The sequence below is a fragment of the Patagioenas fasciata genome, chromosome 7, assembly GCF_037038585.1.
Source record: "Patagioenas fasciata isolate bPatFas1 chromosome 7, bPatFas1.hap1, whole genome shotgun sequence".
NCBI lineage: Eukaryota > Metazoa > Chordata > Aves > Columbiformes > Columbidae > Patagioenas > Patagioenas fasciata.
Window position 1 is genome coordinate 7750838 of NC_092526.1, and position 17025 is coordinate 7767862.

Consider the following 17025-nt stretch of genomic DNA (forward strand, 5'->3'; position numbering starts at 1 on the left):
TGCTGCCTTTTTGTGATTTTTCCAAAATATAGACACAAAGCTAAGTTGTTATACTAGAAATATTTTTATTTTTTTTATTTTTAATTTTTTTTTTAAGTACCAATCTGTCTATATGGTCTCAGTTACCTGAATCTGAATGTAGTTTTCCACAGCTCTTTCTCATAATTATTTTTGGTGTCTTCATTGTTGGGTGTCCAACTGACAGTTTTGTGTGGACTCATTTTTCTGTGTTCCAAATTCAGAACCTTTCCAAGGTATCTAAGGCAAAGGGCGCTTAAAATAGTCACCTTTGCTTTCATGGGTCTCACTGCTTTTGTGTTCTAGAGGTTTCAGCAGGACAAAAACGAGCTTGTAGTAACTAATTGACGAGGGTGCAGTAGTCGCATCAGTTTCAGTAATTATGATTGCATTATACTAGTGCAAGTTAAAGGGCAATACAAAATGATTTTCAGTATAAATTCTTTTTCAGCACTTGATACGCTTCTAAATTACTGCTATATTTCTGTATAAAAGGAAGTCTGCTTTGGTTTTCAGAAGTCTGTTGATGTAGTTTTAGTACACAGTATGTTACAACTGCTCAGGTATGGGAATGCCATAAAGATCATTCAGATAATTTCTAATTGGGTTACCATTTTCAGTAGTTAAACTTTACATTTGTAAGTTAAGGCAGTGCTGTGAGAATGTGAAATGTTATAAGAGGCAAATCGTATTACTAAAGAGTTTGTTCAAATAGATAAGATATTAATAGTGCCTGCTGTCACTCTTTGCAGAATTACTAGATGCTTCCACATGGTAAAATGACTTTTTCTGTGGATAACATCCTGAACTGTGGAAGTACTTTTGTCCCATTTTATGGACAAGAACCCTAAAAAAAGGGAATGTTTAAGGGCTTACTACAAAGCTACTTAGTAAGACAGTATGATGTGTGAGACTGTGCCAACCCAGCTGCCTTTTCAAACAATTATAGTTTCTGTCCAGAGTGCAGTTGCTGTGGCTGTTAAACTTCTGGATCCCTGATCTTCAAATACCTCATGATATCCCTGATCCAGTTCTGTTTCCTTATTTGTAAAACAGGGAGACTACTATAATTGTTTGGTTTGATTTATGTTTTGAGGTAGTCGTAAATACAGTTATATGTCTGTAATGACCTTAAATATAACTGTCTTCACACTGAATGAAAAAGTTAAAATAGATTTTAATTTATCTGGAAAACTTTCTGTTGTAAATGCAGAATTTTGCAATTCATTGCTGCATCCATTGAGCTGCTAAAAATTTTACTGAAATTCTAGGAAAAGACTACCTTTGATCATAAATTTGTATATTGAAGTTCAGATGCAACTCTAGTGAAAATACTATTATCTGGCAGGTCTGTATTTGTTTATAACTAGAAAATTCACCTGTGTTGTATTGTGGATAGCAGATACCAAGAAAATGTTCTTACAGTTAATGTGGAAAAGTGAGGATTTCTCCAGTGCTTTTGTGCACTGGTTTTAAATGCTTCTCATGACTAAAATATGTTTCTTTTCTCAAAGTTTAAACATCACCAGGAAGAATCCAACTTGAGTAAACTTAAATTGCAGATAGATGTATGTTTGGGTTTTTTTTCCTTGTTTAAGGACTCTATTTAAGGTACAGGGTAGCTGGAATGCTTCTAGAGAGAGATATGATGTATGGGAAAGCTACCTAAATCCTCTCTTGATCTAAATCCTCCATGTTGCGCTTCAGTCAACCGATTTCTATGGAGCGGAGGTTATAGTGGCATATGATTCCAGGTATTTAAAGCTGTGTTGTGTTTTTCTGCTGGTGTGAGGATTTTGAACCTGAAATATCAACCAACGCAATAGTTTGCATGCACCATAAGGCCTGTGCTTTCATTCTCTGTAGCGTGCTGAGAATTCAGTTTTATGATGTTGGACTATTTTTGTTTCTTAGAAGTATTTTCAAACTAGACTTGCCTTTTTCTTTTTTAAAAGCATCGTTGGGGATTTTTTTCTTTTAATGCTTTTGTTGCCTGATGTTCCACAATTATTGAAAGTACAATTAACATGTGAAGTTTGAAATAGTAGCATAAAAATAGGGAGAAAATAAAGAAAAAAAGATACTGAATTCAGACGTTTGGCACTTGGAGTCTTCTGATATATTTCATTTAGTCTAAATTTGGAAACTACAAGTTAAGCGTCTTTTTAAAATTAAACCACTAGGCATCTTTACAGTAATGGAGACAAATAACCTTGCCCAGGGTGAGAGGATGCAGTTCTGACTGATCATGTTCTTTTAAATGTTCTAAATAAAACCTAATTAAAAATATTATTTTTTTTCATATAGACATTAGTACATAATACAACCAACAATATCCATCTGTTTATTGTCGTTTGTGCTGCAGTTAGCCTGAATCCTTGTGTGTAAATTCTGGGTTGATACATCTGAGCTGTAGCTTGCATACAATACAATTCTTTAATGATCTTTTTGAAAGGATCTCTCCATCTTTGTATGTGACTGCAGGACAGGAGCTTCCTAGAACTCGGAAATAATGGCAGTATTTTAGCTCTTTTATTAACCGTTCAAAACCTTCAGTGACTGGTAAAAACATTTAGCCTATGTCCAAGCTGTTACAGATTTGGGGATACATGTATAAAATATGAGTTCGCTGGATCTCTGTGAAGCTTCCAGAAACCCAGTTAATTCCAATAAGCATTTACAAACCTTCACCTCGGTCTTCTGGCTTTTTGTCTTAACTTAGGTAAAATCTGCTTTGAATCAACTGGCCAAACTCTCAAGAATACATCCTTTATGCTATGCAGGACCTGAATACGTCTCTGCTAGCTTTGCGTCCAGTCAGTGTAACACAAAAGTAACGTTGCCTTTGGAGAGTCTCCTGGGTTATTAAATCTGGAATAACCTTCATTTGGATACAGAGAGTTATAAATCTTTGCTACAGGGCTTTAGAAACAGCTGTTGAGTATGTCTGGTATCACTCAACATTTCTGGTTGGTTGTGGCTTTTTTAGTCAAGATACCACTTGTTCCTTGGCCCTGTCCAGGGTCAAACTGCTTCCTTTGGTTTTGGAAGGTAGTTTAAGGCTTGAAATTACGAAGCCTGTGGATTGCAAGTATAAGCTGCAAAAGCTTCCCTCATAAATGTTCAGTTAAAGGCATTTGCAACATTCTAGGCCATTTCAGTTGTTATATTTGGAGTTGGGGCATCAATAATACATAGTTTAATTAAAAGACAATGTGCTTTAATGTCATTGCACTGAGTTATTTTGGGTGATTGAAGTGACCCCATTTGAAATACGACAGATTAAACTATGCACCTGTATATTCAATTGCACAGAGTTTGCACCATGTACCTGGAATAAAAAAACTAGTATGTTTCTAATAGACCTTTGAGTTTTATTATTCGTAAATGCAAATGTATGCATTTAGTATCCCAAAAAAACTCAACTGGAACTATAACATATGGGCCCCCTTTTAGTTCCTGCCCCCTGGAAAGCCAAAACTAACCAAAAATACCACTCCTCCTTTTCTCTGATTTATTTATGTTCTTTTTTTGAGATGATCTTGTTTGAAAACAGAAGGTTGGCACCTGAGAAAGGAAGCACAGGAGTGTGTCAAGCAGTGGGATCCTGGACAGGTTTTTTATATTACTTATATATTACTTATAGTATGTATATTATTTATATGCTCTTGGGGACAGTCTAGTGTGTAGTGTAGAGAAAGCTGGTTCACTGTTTTCTCCACATGAATTTTTTTTGGTCATTTGATAAGTTATACTTTGTTTTTTCATAGTAGGATTGTTTCATAGTTCAGTCCTGCTTGGCTGCCCAGTCTCTGCTGTTCGTTTGTGTCATACCAGTGGAGGCAAGAGTAGTAAATGTGAAAATGAAAGTGAATTAAATAGAAGTGAATCAGAAGACTAAATAAGCTTTAGAACTGGTCTGCTCTGCTAGTCTTCGAGATTGCTATCATTGGTGAGCACCATGATATAATGAATAATCAGTCTAGGAAAACTACATCCGTGCGTGAAAGCCAGTACCATGAATATTTAACTCCTGAAATGAAAGTCTTCTGATCTTTTATCATGAGGCACTGATGCAACCACAAGACAAATATGGTGAGAAGACATGTAAACAAAGGGAATTAAGGGAGTACTGGTGTTTGATTCTTCGCAAGAACCACAAAAAATAGGTTTTAAAAAAGTTCTGAAATTGAAGCATTGAAAAATGGATGATTCAAGATAGAAAATCCTGGAGTCAGAGATAATTATAATAATTATTGGTTTTGTTAACATGTCAGCAAACTGAATAGAATAGTTTGCATTGAACACCAAGGAAAACTTCTGCAGAAAGCCCTGAATAAGTAATAAGAAATAAGGGAAGTCTTCAGTCGCTCTTCACTGTTGTAGTTCATTGAAGTAAATGGAGTAATGAAAGTTCACAGCTGCTGAGATTTGGCCATTGCAATAGATGTAAACAAACAAAATGTGATATTAAGCAAGTAATAGACAATGACAGAAAGATATTCCTGGAAAGCTTTACCACTACCAATAGCAGAATTTGTTACCAGACTGAATCTGCCAAGCTTTCTAGGATACCTTGTGTTTATTTTTTTGTTGTTATGGAAGAAGTAAATGGTATTATAAATAGTAGGTACAGTCACTCATTTATATCAAGGATCTCGGTCCTTTAAAAAATGAAGGAAACTGTAAAGCTGATAAATACTTTTGGTGAGATGCACTTTCTTTTTGAAGGAAAGGAGTAGTAAATCCTAGGTTTGTAGTTTTTGTACACATTTAGAGGACATGATGTCTGGATGGTTCAGAGCCCCATTCACCAAGTCGCACTGTACATCCTACAGCTGAGGTGTCCCCAAGAACAGGAGTCTCCCATTATTAATACTCTGCTGCAGTTCCTTCTGCACAGCTGGAAAAATGGACCCCCTAGGGACTTATTACAAATCGGCCACAAATTCTAATGAGATCAAGATCCAGGTTTATTATACATTAAACTTATGCATCTACTTGGTGGATACATACATAATGTTGTAATGCTATTGCCCAGAAATAAGGGTCTTTACCATGTTGATGCAATTATAAACTGAGAAAATGAGCTGAAGGTTTTGTATGAATAGGGGTGGTACAGTTTTGCTGATGAATTTGGGATAGAAATATGGAAACATGATAGTAATGGATAGCACTAGGTCTGCCTGTGTAGGTCAGATTTCTGGCAGACTCATGGCTGAGATATTGAATGTTTAGCAGCCATTTGTAGCTACTGTGCTGATTGCAGAAATCTTGGGCGTGTGCATAAAACCCCTTAAAATTTGCTCTGCAAAAATTTCTGTGTGAGGTGAAGGTGCCTGGGGAAGTATATGTGTATCTGTTGGTCCTGGTCAGTACAGTTCATTACAAATATTAACACTATCAGAGTCACATGTGTTCTTTGCCTTCTGTTGCTGTGAGGGATTTTTTTGGTGTATTTTTAAAAAATATTAGTCATTTGGTTTTCTGTGTTTGGAATTGATTTATTTTTAAATATTTGTTGTTACATTAGTTTTTGATGTTTTACCATCACTGGGCAATGAAAACAGACTATTTCAGTTTCACTTCTGATTCAGTAGAACTTCCAGTTCCTATTGTTTGTGATTCTGTACAACCTGCAAGATACACAGGGCAATATATGTATAAATAAACCCAGCACTTTCAGTGATGTTAAAATTGCCCACCTGATTTCTACTGAGTGTAGGTCTTGTGCTTTGAAGCTATGACATTTTATGTGCTGACATCCACATGTCTTTCAGAAAGGCTAATTTTGAAGTGAACATGATGGAGTGATTGTCCTGTCAAGAGGAGCTTCCTAAAAATAGTTTTTCCTGAGTAGGTAAGAAGAGATTTTATGACAGATGGAGGAGCTATTTGTATGTGCCATCTCTCATTTGTAGCCAGGCGCATCCCGAAGAATTCTGTTTGGGAGAACTGGAGACAGAGTTAATTCCCTGTCCTATTTTGAGCCTCCTGCATTTGAGCAAAAAGGTACCAGGGTGGTTTTCCATCATAGAGAAGGAATCACTGCAGGGTCCCAGCTCTCCAGGAACACATTTTAAATGGATTAAACCTGGCAAAGGCTGGTGGGAGATGAGTTGGCTGAAGCATTGAATTGGGATGATTTTGTAGGGGTAGGGCCCTAGTCATATGATTTTTCTGAGGCATGTGGAAGTGAATTTTCTTCAGGGTAGAATACATGGGGAAATGGGGTATTTTTCTTTATTTGGAATCACTTTGGAGGAAGGAATAACAAAAAAAAATCTGACCTATAGGTTGCAAGACTTGACAAACTGATATTGCTGTGCAGACGGAGGTGGTGGTAGATTTGTGGCTTATTGTACTGGCTGTGTTTTTAGTTTCTGACTACTTGCAAGTTCTGTTTACAAATGTCAGAAAAATGCATTAGGATTATCTGCTTTATTGTAGAGCTAATAAAATGCTGTCCAATTTAGCCAATAAAATAGCTAAAAGTAGGCTCCCACTGTCATGGCAGTGTAGCTGCTGAATGTGTACGATGGCTCCACAGGATTTTTAAGCTGCCTGCTCTGTTCTTCATTGCTTGTTTTCCGCCATTGTACTGATTCAATACGGATATTAGGAATCTCTGTGGTTTTTTACATCAGAGGCTTATCTGGGAATAACTGAAAATGTGTATTGAGAAGGAAAGTGCAGGTTCAGCAAAAGCTGTATGATCCATTCTTGCAGTTCCACACGTTGCTCCTGGAGCATGGCAGTGATACTGGAAGCAGAAGGACCACTGGTTATTCCTTTGCCCGGGGGTCTCCAGTGCTTAGATGCTGAGCAGAACTTCCCTAAAATCCTTTCAGCTTCAGTGCCTGGAACAGGAGCCAGTGGTCTGTAGAGGATGTGCTCAGTCTGTGACCTGATACTCTGGATGCCAATATTACAGTTGTTTCCTCTGCCACAGAGCCGAGATTCATGGACAAACATCACATTTAACCCGGGGTGATTTACTGCTGAGCTTTATGACTGTATTTGTCAGCTTGAAGTATTAATGTGCTTAAGTCAGGGCTGAAGGTGCTTTTAACATTTTTATTTGACTTTGAAAGACAAATGGGCTGTTACTCCCATTAGAAAACCAGCATGTAAATAAGTAATATAAAATTGTATCTTTCCAGTGCTTAAATGGTCATTACTACTGTTATTATGGCCTTTTACCACTGCAAGTTAGTATTACAGGGCACCAGTTGTTGGAAAGTCTTTTCTCCAGTCGTATTCATTAGCTAGCAAAAAGGTTTAAGCAGACTTGTGACACTGTTAGTTAATACTTGGTTTTAATTACTGTTTTAAGATAGCTTCAGGCCAAACAGATTGTGTGTTAGTGCTGTGGATATTCGCTGTGGTAGAATACATAAAAATGAAGATGGTTCTCATGCTGATGACCTGATGCTTTAAATATACCAAATATGTCCCCTAAAGCATTCTTAAGGTGTAGCTTTCTGTATGCATCACCTGTATCTATCTGCATCACCTGTAGAAATTATGTATTCATTTTTAAGGGAACCATAGAGTTAGGTTGTTTTAAGTCTGGATTAGAGTGAGGAAAAAAGCTGGCAATTTAGTAAAAATCGAGGAGCTAATTCCACTACAGAGGCAGGCTAGAAATAGAAGCAGGAGTTGAAAGTGTGGCTTTGAACTGCATCATATGAAAGCGGTAACAACGGGAACATTGCAAGCTTGTGTGTACCTGTGAAAGCCCATTTTTTTTGGATGCAACTTCTACAGTTTTTGAAACTGTGTGCCTCTAAGGAGGCATACAATAAAAATTTGATAGGCAATATATTATTATGCAGTGAGATGTTCATATTTGCAGCAGGATCACTGCAAACCAGTGTCAGCTGGTCAAGTGTAGCTCTTGCCTGGCAAGTCTGACCAAGAAATACAGCCTCCTCTTTCACCTAGGATGTGAAGTATGGGAAATCATGATTTAACAATGAGAGGTGTAAATCCATACTGACTGTTTCAGTGCTCTTCAACTTTGAGAAAATGGGAATCTGGAAATGAACTTGATGACTTTTTGTTTTGGCCAGCTGTAGCATTGAAGTCCAAATATTTGTGATATCTGGGATGCTTATGGCCACAGCTAGGTCTTGGGTCAATAAGAAAAGGGTTATTTTTTCTAATATTTAAGTTTCTGTTTATCCAGATAAGTGCCCCAGCTTGCTATTACTGAAAAGAACAGTCAAACCATAGCAGCTCTGTTCTGCCAAGCTGTTCTAATGAATACTGAAAATTAGATATTGTGTTTGTCAGCCTAAGATTGACAAAATCATTGATAAGTGTTTTTTACTTCAAGTACTGTTATTTTTACAAAAATGTATTTTTCTTAGTCAGTTAGCTGATAGCTGTTCATGAAAGCGCAGTGAAATTAATCCTATTAGGCTTTATTCTGAGCCCTCTTAATATTGAAACTAGAGTGCTATGCACTTTAATCCAGGAGCACAGTTTTGGTGAGTCCTGTACTCACTCCACAGGCTGCAAAACACGGCACAGAGGCTGGAGCTGCTCAGTGTTGCGGTTTGGTGGAGTCCCAGCTCCAAGTCCCTCTTGAAAGGTACTTTCCCTTGCACAGTACCTCCTAGAATTGGACATGTAGAGGTGACAGAACTAGGATGCATAGAGTAAAATTATATTTTCTTTTTCCTATATGTTAGCCCATTTTTAAATTCTTGTTTGTTTTTTAGAGGCAGTACGCAGTCTAAATTGGAACCAGGAAAAATCTCTCCTGCTAATGGTTTTTTCTTTGGAAATCACCGATCTGATGGAATTTGAAGCATTTCTTGAAGCAAAGCATCTCTCGAGTGCCCCAACCATTTCTTGCAGCACAAGGCCTTTCCTGTAGAAATTGAAGCATTGGTCAGGTCATTCTAGTAGGAACTGTGTGAAACTAAGGCTGTATGTTTAAACTATTTCTGTAGCTCTTGGACAAAAGAAGAAGAAAGGATACGAAAAAGATTTAAAGTGATTCTAAATAATATTTTCTTTCCTTTAGCTGTCTCCGTAATGAGATACAGTGCATCATCATTTGGATTTGCTGTAAGTATAGATACAATTTATATGTTCTCTACTATTTTTTTTAATGGGGTTTTTCTGAACATGAAATGCTGTATTTTCTCTTATTGTGGCTTCATAACAAGGTGTGCAGAGTCAATGATGGATTAGAAAAATATTGTTGAAGTCGTATCTTGGAAAGAAAAGTAAAGGTACTTTCATTGTACTTTTTCAGTTTCTGACTACTAAGTCTTATACTGGTGTTAATGTCAATATTACATCTCATCACTGATATTATCCACCAGATATGCTTTTCTTCTACAAAATCTCAGCTTAATCAGTTCTGTTGTTGAACTTGAGCCAAATTCTGAAGTTCCCTTCTGAACTTTGTGTGACCCTTTTCCTGTTGCTATCTATGGTAAAACTCCTGTTGACTTCAGGATGACAGATTTCTGCTGTAGTAGTTGCTGTGATTTTCCCGATTAGTGACAGAGCAAAAAATTCCTAATGGCAAGCAAAATCACTGATTTAAAACAATTTGGCTTTTGCTTTCAAATTTGAGAGTTAGATTGGCTCTACAGAAATTTCGACTCGAGGATGAAAGTTCTTACAGTGGGACAAGCCTGGTTTCTGGTGTTAATATTTCCTTACTTTGAAACAAAACCTTCTGTGGTAGAAAACTTGTTTGAAAGAAAAAGGAATACTTGACAGGCATTTTCAAACACATTTTTTAGAGTCTTTGCATAAGGGTTATATTAATATTTTAACTCATATGGTCCCACAGAGACAGATCATGTCTTAGGTTTGGTATGTTTTTTTTCTTTTGTTTTAAACTTCTCTGCAGGTAAGGGATTACAAATAAAAAGTTTTAATCCTTTAATTGACTTACTGAGCTCTGAAGTGCATCATTGTGCAATAATACATGGCAAAAATGTGAAGATCAATTGAATAAATCTAAATCCTGCTTTCATTAAAATGATTCATTTGAAGCTGCTTTGTGCCTGTACAGCAGGATGGTAAATGCATTACTGTTAGTACAAGGCACATTTAATGGCCCATGAAACAATTGACTCTGTGTCTCTTTCAGTTTGATGCTACCCTGGATGTTTTGTCATCAGCGATAGTTCTGTGGCGTTACAGCAACGCAGCTGCTGTGCATTCTGCACACAGGGAGTACATGTAAGTACACTTAATTACTATTGGCTTTGATAGAGGCCTGCAGAGCTTTTACTGTCAAGCTGTGATGCTACAGATTCCAGAGCTTTGACAAAAAACATTTTGTCATGTCAGCAAGTATTCTTTCCTCCTGCCAACTTACTGTTTGGTCCCAAATATGTAGTCTTTCCATAGGCAAACCTCCCTGTGATTGTGATTCTCAGTTTCTTTTTAGCCAAGATAGTAATTGTTAGGGCTTTGCTTTTTTTTTTCCAGCATCTCTATCAAATGAACTGTATTAACAATCTGTAATGGGTTTGTAAATCTTTTATTTTGCATCTTACTCCATTATTCTCATTAGAATATGCTTTTAAAATTGATGCTTGTATTATATTTGTGCTTCCCTTGACAAGACTGGAGTATGAACCCCTTCTCTTTGAATGTAAACCACTTAAACTGCTAGTGATATTATTAGAAGTTGAGAATATAGAACATCTGATAAGATTGAGCCTGTATTAGTGATATGATAGTAGGGTGACACATTTTCTTGTAACTACTGTACAAAGACAGAAATACACCCATTTTGTTACAGAGCCATCACTGTTTTGGTAAGTAGGAGTATGTCAATACTTGCGTCTTCTATGTCGAAAAAAGTATATGCTTGCAAAGCAAGTACATTTAATGATTGCTATATAAATCCTATGGAAAAAAGTCTTTAATTTGCAGTGCAGTATTGATGACAGTGGAAATTACATTCTGCATCATTGTGCATTGTGCAGCATTCCTATTGGCAATGCATGTGGTAGCTAAGAAGATCAGGTGGAGATTTGCTCAAGAATTGTGCCAGCTAGTGCATAAAGAAGAATTTGACCTCGTACTCAAATTTTGAGTACAGCTGGGTGGAGACTTGATCTGCTTTTGGTTTGTTCTGTGCTGCTGTTGCTAGCACTGTCCTATCTGGTTTGTTTGAAGACAGTTCAGCTATCTCCTGGATGGACTACAGTTTCACAATCAAGGGGGTAAGGCAGTTTTTGTGCTGGAACACCTCTAATGAAGTCCATTCTACAAGAAGGGAAGACTGATGAAACTGAGCTTTTGCGTAACTCGAAGAATCAAGTAGAAAGAAAAAAGCCACACAGAGGGGATTATAACTTATAGTCCTTTTCTAAACACTGGAGAACCAGTAAGCGGTGTTTTTACGTGCATTAATTCAGACTCATGCAACAGCTTGCCAGTGCTGTGAGTTCCTTTCTGGCAGGGCTCCATACATAACAGTTTGGAATAAAAGGCCATAGAAGGCTGATGTGGCATTGATTCATAAAAATAAATCCAGAAATAAGACATTAAAATTAGTTTTCCAGCACAAATTTGGAGATCTTAACAGACGTTTCCTGAGTATCTTGCTTTTGTGGGCGTCCACAGAGATTCCTGTCAACATTCAATTAACATATTTTTGAAATCTCCTTCTGTTGAGCTTTTTCAAATGAACCTTGTAAAGTACTTTAGAGAGAAAATAAATCCCAATACAAAAGAAGAATCAACATATCCCTATGGCTAAGCCAATAAAGTGAACAAGCAAAGCAGCAAACATATTTTCCTGCTTTTTATGCTCACTTTTAATTTGCTTTCATATAATCTTCCTGCTTCACATAAGGCTAAATTAAGTCAATGAATTACTTGCCATGCCCTCTAGTTGAAGACAGCGAAGGTTACATGATGAGATCAGTACTGAATGAAAGAATGTTACCATATGCTGGGAATATGAATCACTGGATAGGCAGTCTGATTATCCCTCCATTTCTACATTTGACAGGAGAATAATCATAGTACTGAAAGGCGAAGAGACGGTTGTGTCTCTTAAGGCAATTCTTACCGTGTCAGATTTTTGAGGGAGGCACATTTCTAATTTCCTGTTGTGTTTAATCAATCACTTGCTTGAAAGCCTGCATGTAATTATTTTTCCTCTGTGCTGGGAAAATGTTGCATGACTCCTTCTGGCTGCTTACTTACCTCATAAGTAATCTTTGTATCATGTGTACTTAAAACCACACCAGGTGTTTCCCAGTGCCTTGGTGGGAAGTCTCATGCTCCTGAAGAGTTGGGCGCAGATTCATGTAGGTGCTCAGGTCATGCTGTGCGTTAGCCCTATTTCTGTGTACCTACTGTACTTCGCCTTAGCGTAGGAGCCTGTGCAAAACTCCGGCTTTCTGCAAAAACTGCTGTCTACCAGAATAAAGTGTGCCAGTCTGTCTTTTATTGATTTAAAGATTACATTTATCTGTGTATCCTAACGTAACTGAAAATAGCCTGAGCTTGACAGAAGCCAAGTGCAATTGCCAAATAATTATGAATCGCAAATTTCTAAAACTTCCTGTTTCATAAACTTGACAGCAAGAGATTGATCCAGAATCTGTTGAAATCAGTGGAAAGACTTCTATGGAAGGGCAGCGTTAGATCTAGTCCTAAATGATGTATGTCAGAGAGAGAGAACGTAAAGATAGATTGAAAAACAAAACCCCAGAAAAAGACACAGAGAATACAGCCTGACTCATGATGTGCTAAGAATTAAATACTTAGAATAAAACGCTAAGATGTAAAAGAACTGCGTAATCTTACGTATGATGCAGCCATATGGAAGTTAGAAATGCAACATTTCCTGGGCTGGTATTTGGAATGAGCAGTACAAAACTGCTTGCTGTGCCAAGTTCTGCTAAGCTGAACCAATGCATTTCCTTTTGACTTCTGGGGAATTGTAGTGCTAAAACGATCGTGAAAATTTGTCCTGCTGAGTTCAAATCAGTTTAAAGCATTCAATTTTTACCAGATCATTCAGTTTCTCTCATTTTCTGGGGCAAGATGAGAATGTACTTTTTCAGTTTACATGTGCCAAAGTTATATAAAGTTATATATAAGTTAATATAAAATGTACGTCTTTGTTCTTTCTCATGTTGGTTCACGTGTAGTAACTGCAAAATATATTTTAGTTTGCCTCTGCAGTTTGGTCTTTGTGAAAATTCTTTTATATTGGTGGCCTGAGAACCTAAAGCTTGCAGGCTTTTCAAGTCTTTTATTGGTGAGATTTTTTTCTTAGGTCATTGTGAAAAGATATATCTAGTTATATTCAAGATATGTCTTAAATTAGTATGAAATAATGATGAAATTTTTATACTTTGTTTTAAAATAGACCAAGTGGCTTGGAAAATAGAATGAATATTCATCAGATCAGGTATAAATCCTGGTAAGATTGTAGGCCATATGAGACATTGCTTGGTTCTGCCTGGCTGGGATGAGTATTTGATATATTTGTTACTGGTACTTTTTGGATAGTTTTGCACTTCACTGTCTTTCTGTTTTGGCAATCAAATAAAAGAGGCTGCTACATTTCCATGTATTTTAAAAGGGTGGTTGAAAGAATTGTAGGTCTTGAGAAAACACAAAAATGGAGAAGGACTACAGATATCTTGAAAGAGTCGAAGTACGTAGTTCATGAGTGATTTTTCTCAGCATGATCTGCCGGGTTGTGAGTCAATGTGCAGGAAACTTAGAAGAAATAATTAAAAAAGCAATGATTAAGAAATCTAAGGAAGAAAAGAGTGCTGAATTAACTTGAGAAGTAGTTTTGAATATCAAGAAAGGATGAAGATTTACAACCAAATAAAATTCTTGCAATTGCCTGTTTTTCGTCATGAGAGGAGAAGCTAAGAGGAAGGAATATACTCCTATGTCATTGATAAACCAGAGACTGTAAAAATAGGGTAGAGCCACTACCTGTGCACTTAGGGCCAGGTACAGCTGATTCCTTCGTGGTCCAAGTTTTGTGCGGTGCTCTGCTGTAGGACGGCTGGGGTTGGAGGGACCTCCCAAGATCATCAGTCCAACCTCTGCTCAAAGCAGGGTCGATTAGAGCAGCCTGTCAGGGGAAAGGTCTGAATGCAGTCCTAGTGATTTGAACATTGAATGATTGCTGAGCCATTCAAGATGTGCAAAGAAATCTGAGTGGTCTCCTTCCTGCTCTCCATTACCAGTATACAAACATTCTTGAATATTTTGCCTACATCTTTAGCAAGGTAATTGCTTATTAGGCTGCTGAAGTAAATCTAAATTCTGTTGAAGGAAGAAATTTATTGACATTGATATGGTAACTGTGGTTTTTTTGTGTGCATAATTAAACCCAGTAAATAGCAATAGAAGTAATTTCTTAATAAAAGACTGAAGCATTAGGGACCTGGAAAAACGTCTCATGAGAGGTTGAACTAGTAACCAGCTATACAGCCAAAGGGCAGCTCTTTGATCTGTTAATTCAAGAATGAAGGACTTGAATTGGAGTGCTGCAACTGTGTGTGAAGAGAAAGAAATACCACTAAAAGAAAGATCAAGAAAACAGAAGAACAAACTTTGGGCACCCAGCCTGGTGAAAAAGCTGTAAAAGATGAAGCTTTTTATGTACAGTTGGTTGAAAAAGTCCCAAACTTGTGAACCAAGGAAACATCTGTTTGATTCACCCTCTGTTCAGGAAAACAGGACTTTACTCTTAGGTGATAAAGTGAAATCCCTGTTGTTACATTACAGAGCTATAATCTTGCATTTCTGTACAATGCAGTGCAGGACTGAGTACCTGCCTATGCCCATAGGATCCATTGCTCCGAGGCTTATTTGGCTAATGGGTTTTGTTTGAGCTTGTATGTTCGGTATTGCAAAAACTAACTGTGTACAGCATATTTAACATAGTGTTTCTTGACAGCTGCAGCTGGTGTTTATGGTATATTATTTTGTTGATGGTACCAAGTTAAATTCTCTGTTTCCCAAGAACCAGTCTGTCAGCATCTTTCTTAACCCAGTGCCAGAGTAAATAGGAAACCTTACTCATAATGAACATGCTGGATAAAGCCAGGAGGAGAAAGCTCACATTTCTTTCACTGTTGGGTGTTTTTTTTCTATTGCATATGTCAGACTTGGCTATTCTTTGCTTTATTACTGTAATAAGAAGATTAAATTCTATCACAGGCAGATAATTTTAATGAACTCATGGCACACTGTGTTGCCATGACATAATACATAATGAATGAAGAGATTTCCTTTTTTTTCTTATATTGATGAAGTTGTTGTCCAAAACATTGGCAGTAATATTAAAATGGCAAGAATTACCTTGTGCCAGACAAGGGTGCAGTAATCTGTCATACCTCCACCTGCAGCTGAGAAAGCTTTTTGCCAGGAGAAAATAGTCATTCCTGCCTTCAGTGGGGCCATATATGCTTCTGGAGTGCTTTTTGGGGGTAAGGTAACACTTTACCTGGAACAGTAGGTGGCTTCAGTTACCTCTGTTCATGTATTTATCTTGTGTATCTCTTCGCAGCTCATGATAAGATTAAAAACAATGGATCAAGAATTGGGTAGGTCTTGCAATCTTTGCAGTTTTGTAATTAGATTTTGTCTAAAACTGCTGTGTGTCAGTTCAACCTCTCATCTCCATACCTTGTACCTCAGCTGTGGCAGCTGGATTTGATACTGTCAGAGTGCTGAACCCACTGGCCAATTCAAAGTGCTTGCTCTGATGATTTGATTCTTATTGTTCTTAAATGATGGGCAGAATGAACTGGTATTCTCATCTATTTTGACATCCAAAAGAGAACAACTGTAAGAGCTTGATCTAAGAATTTCTAACTTAGTTTGAGCTAAAACCAGTTTCCAAGAAAGATACTTGACTGCTCCTCAGGGACAAAGTATATAGGAAACCCGACTCATAATGAGTAACAATTAAAAGATCTCTTGCATCCTTCACTACCCTACCCCTATGTTTAAGTATGGTCACTGATAAAGACATACATCTTATTTTTAATCTGTGTACTTGCATATCGATGGATATCTTCAGTTTTAAAGTGCTCAGCATTGTAGTACCTTTTTTTCTGTCTGATGAAAGAAGAAGCTGGTGGTGGTTCACTGGGGCTTCCAGTTGTCAGAGAACTCTAGGAATCTGCTGTGTGGATTATCTGTTACACAGGGGTATGTGGTGAAGGGAGGAAGGAAGGGAGGGAGGGAGGGAACAAGGATATTCTGACCCTTTCCTAGAACTTCATGCACTAAGGGTTAAATTTACAGCTGTGTAACAGGATGATGCAGGAATTAGGATATTTAAAAATTATGAAATGTTATCAGCAACCTTTTTAGAATACTCCATGACTAGAAAATTACCAGTGTACCAAGGCTGTTCCTTGGTTGCTCGATAGCCTCCTGGGTACGTACTCTCCATCAGTCATCTTTTCACAGAATGTGCATTGCTTCCAGCTTTTGATTATAAGTAGCCTCTTCAGGTAAAAAGGCAGTTCAGCAAGCGGGCATATTAGTGTTTCAAATACTGCCATGAATCAACGGATGTTTATCAAGCAGAAGGATACAACTTCGAACAGCTTTTCCTTTATAACCTTACATCTTCTAAGGCGTGTGACCTTTGGAGAAGCCTAGTCAAGTGATTAGAAACACGTACCAGTTGCTTAGTTACACTCTCTCTGGAATTTGGACTTAAGTAAACAGCAATAATAAAATCAACTGTACAGCTCTGTGTACGGTAAGCAGACACCCACTCTGAATTGAATATACCCGAAGGAACTGTCCTTTGTCAGTGTGGGTATCTTATGGATAAATATTCCTTTGATACCTTGTTCTCCGGCTCTTTGCTTTCTGGTGCCATTCATTTTTGGAAGACAAGAGTAATCAGATATGTACATGGAGTCCTCCATCAGTTGCTAGGGAAAAATGTTGTATGGCTTCATGAAGTGATACCTTACTGCTTTGCACTGCATTATCTCTTCAAATTGCAAA

The 17025-nt window shown here is 37.4% G+C and overlaps 1 protein-coding gene across 7 annotated transcripts in view; it reads left to right on the top strand.

Moving 5' to 3' along the window:
• Nucleotides 1-17025, top strand: part of TMEM163 (transmembrane protein 163) — a 91954-nt gene that overhangs the window by 44429 nt on the left and 30500 nt on the right. For all 7 annotated transcript variants that reach the window (XM_071810781.1, XM_071810782.1, XM_065841427.2 and 4 more), the window contains 2 exons: nucleotides 9056-9099; nucleotides 10142-10233. In XM_071810781.1, coding sequence (XP_071666882.1) covers nucleotides 9056-9099; nucleotides 10142-10233 — 136 coding nt within the window. The remainder of the gene's footprint in view (nucleotides 1-9055; nucleotides 9100-10141; nucleotides 10234-17025) is intronic.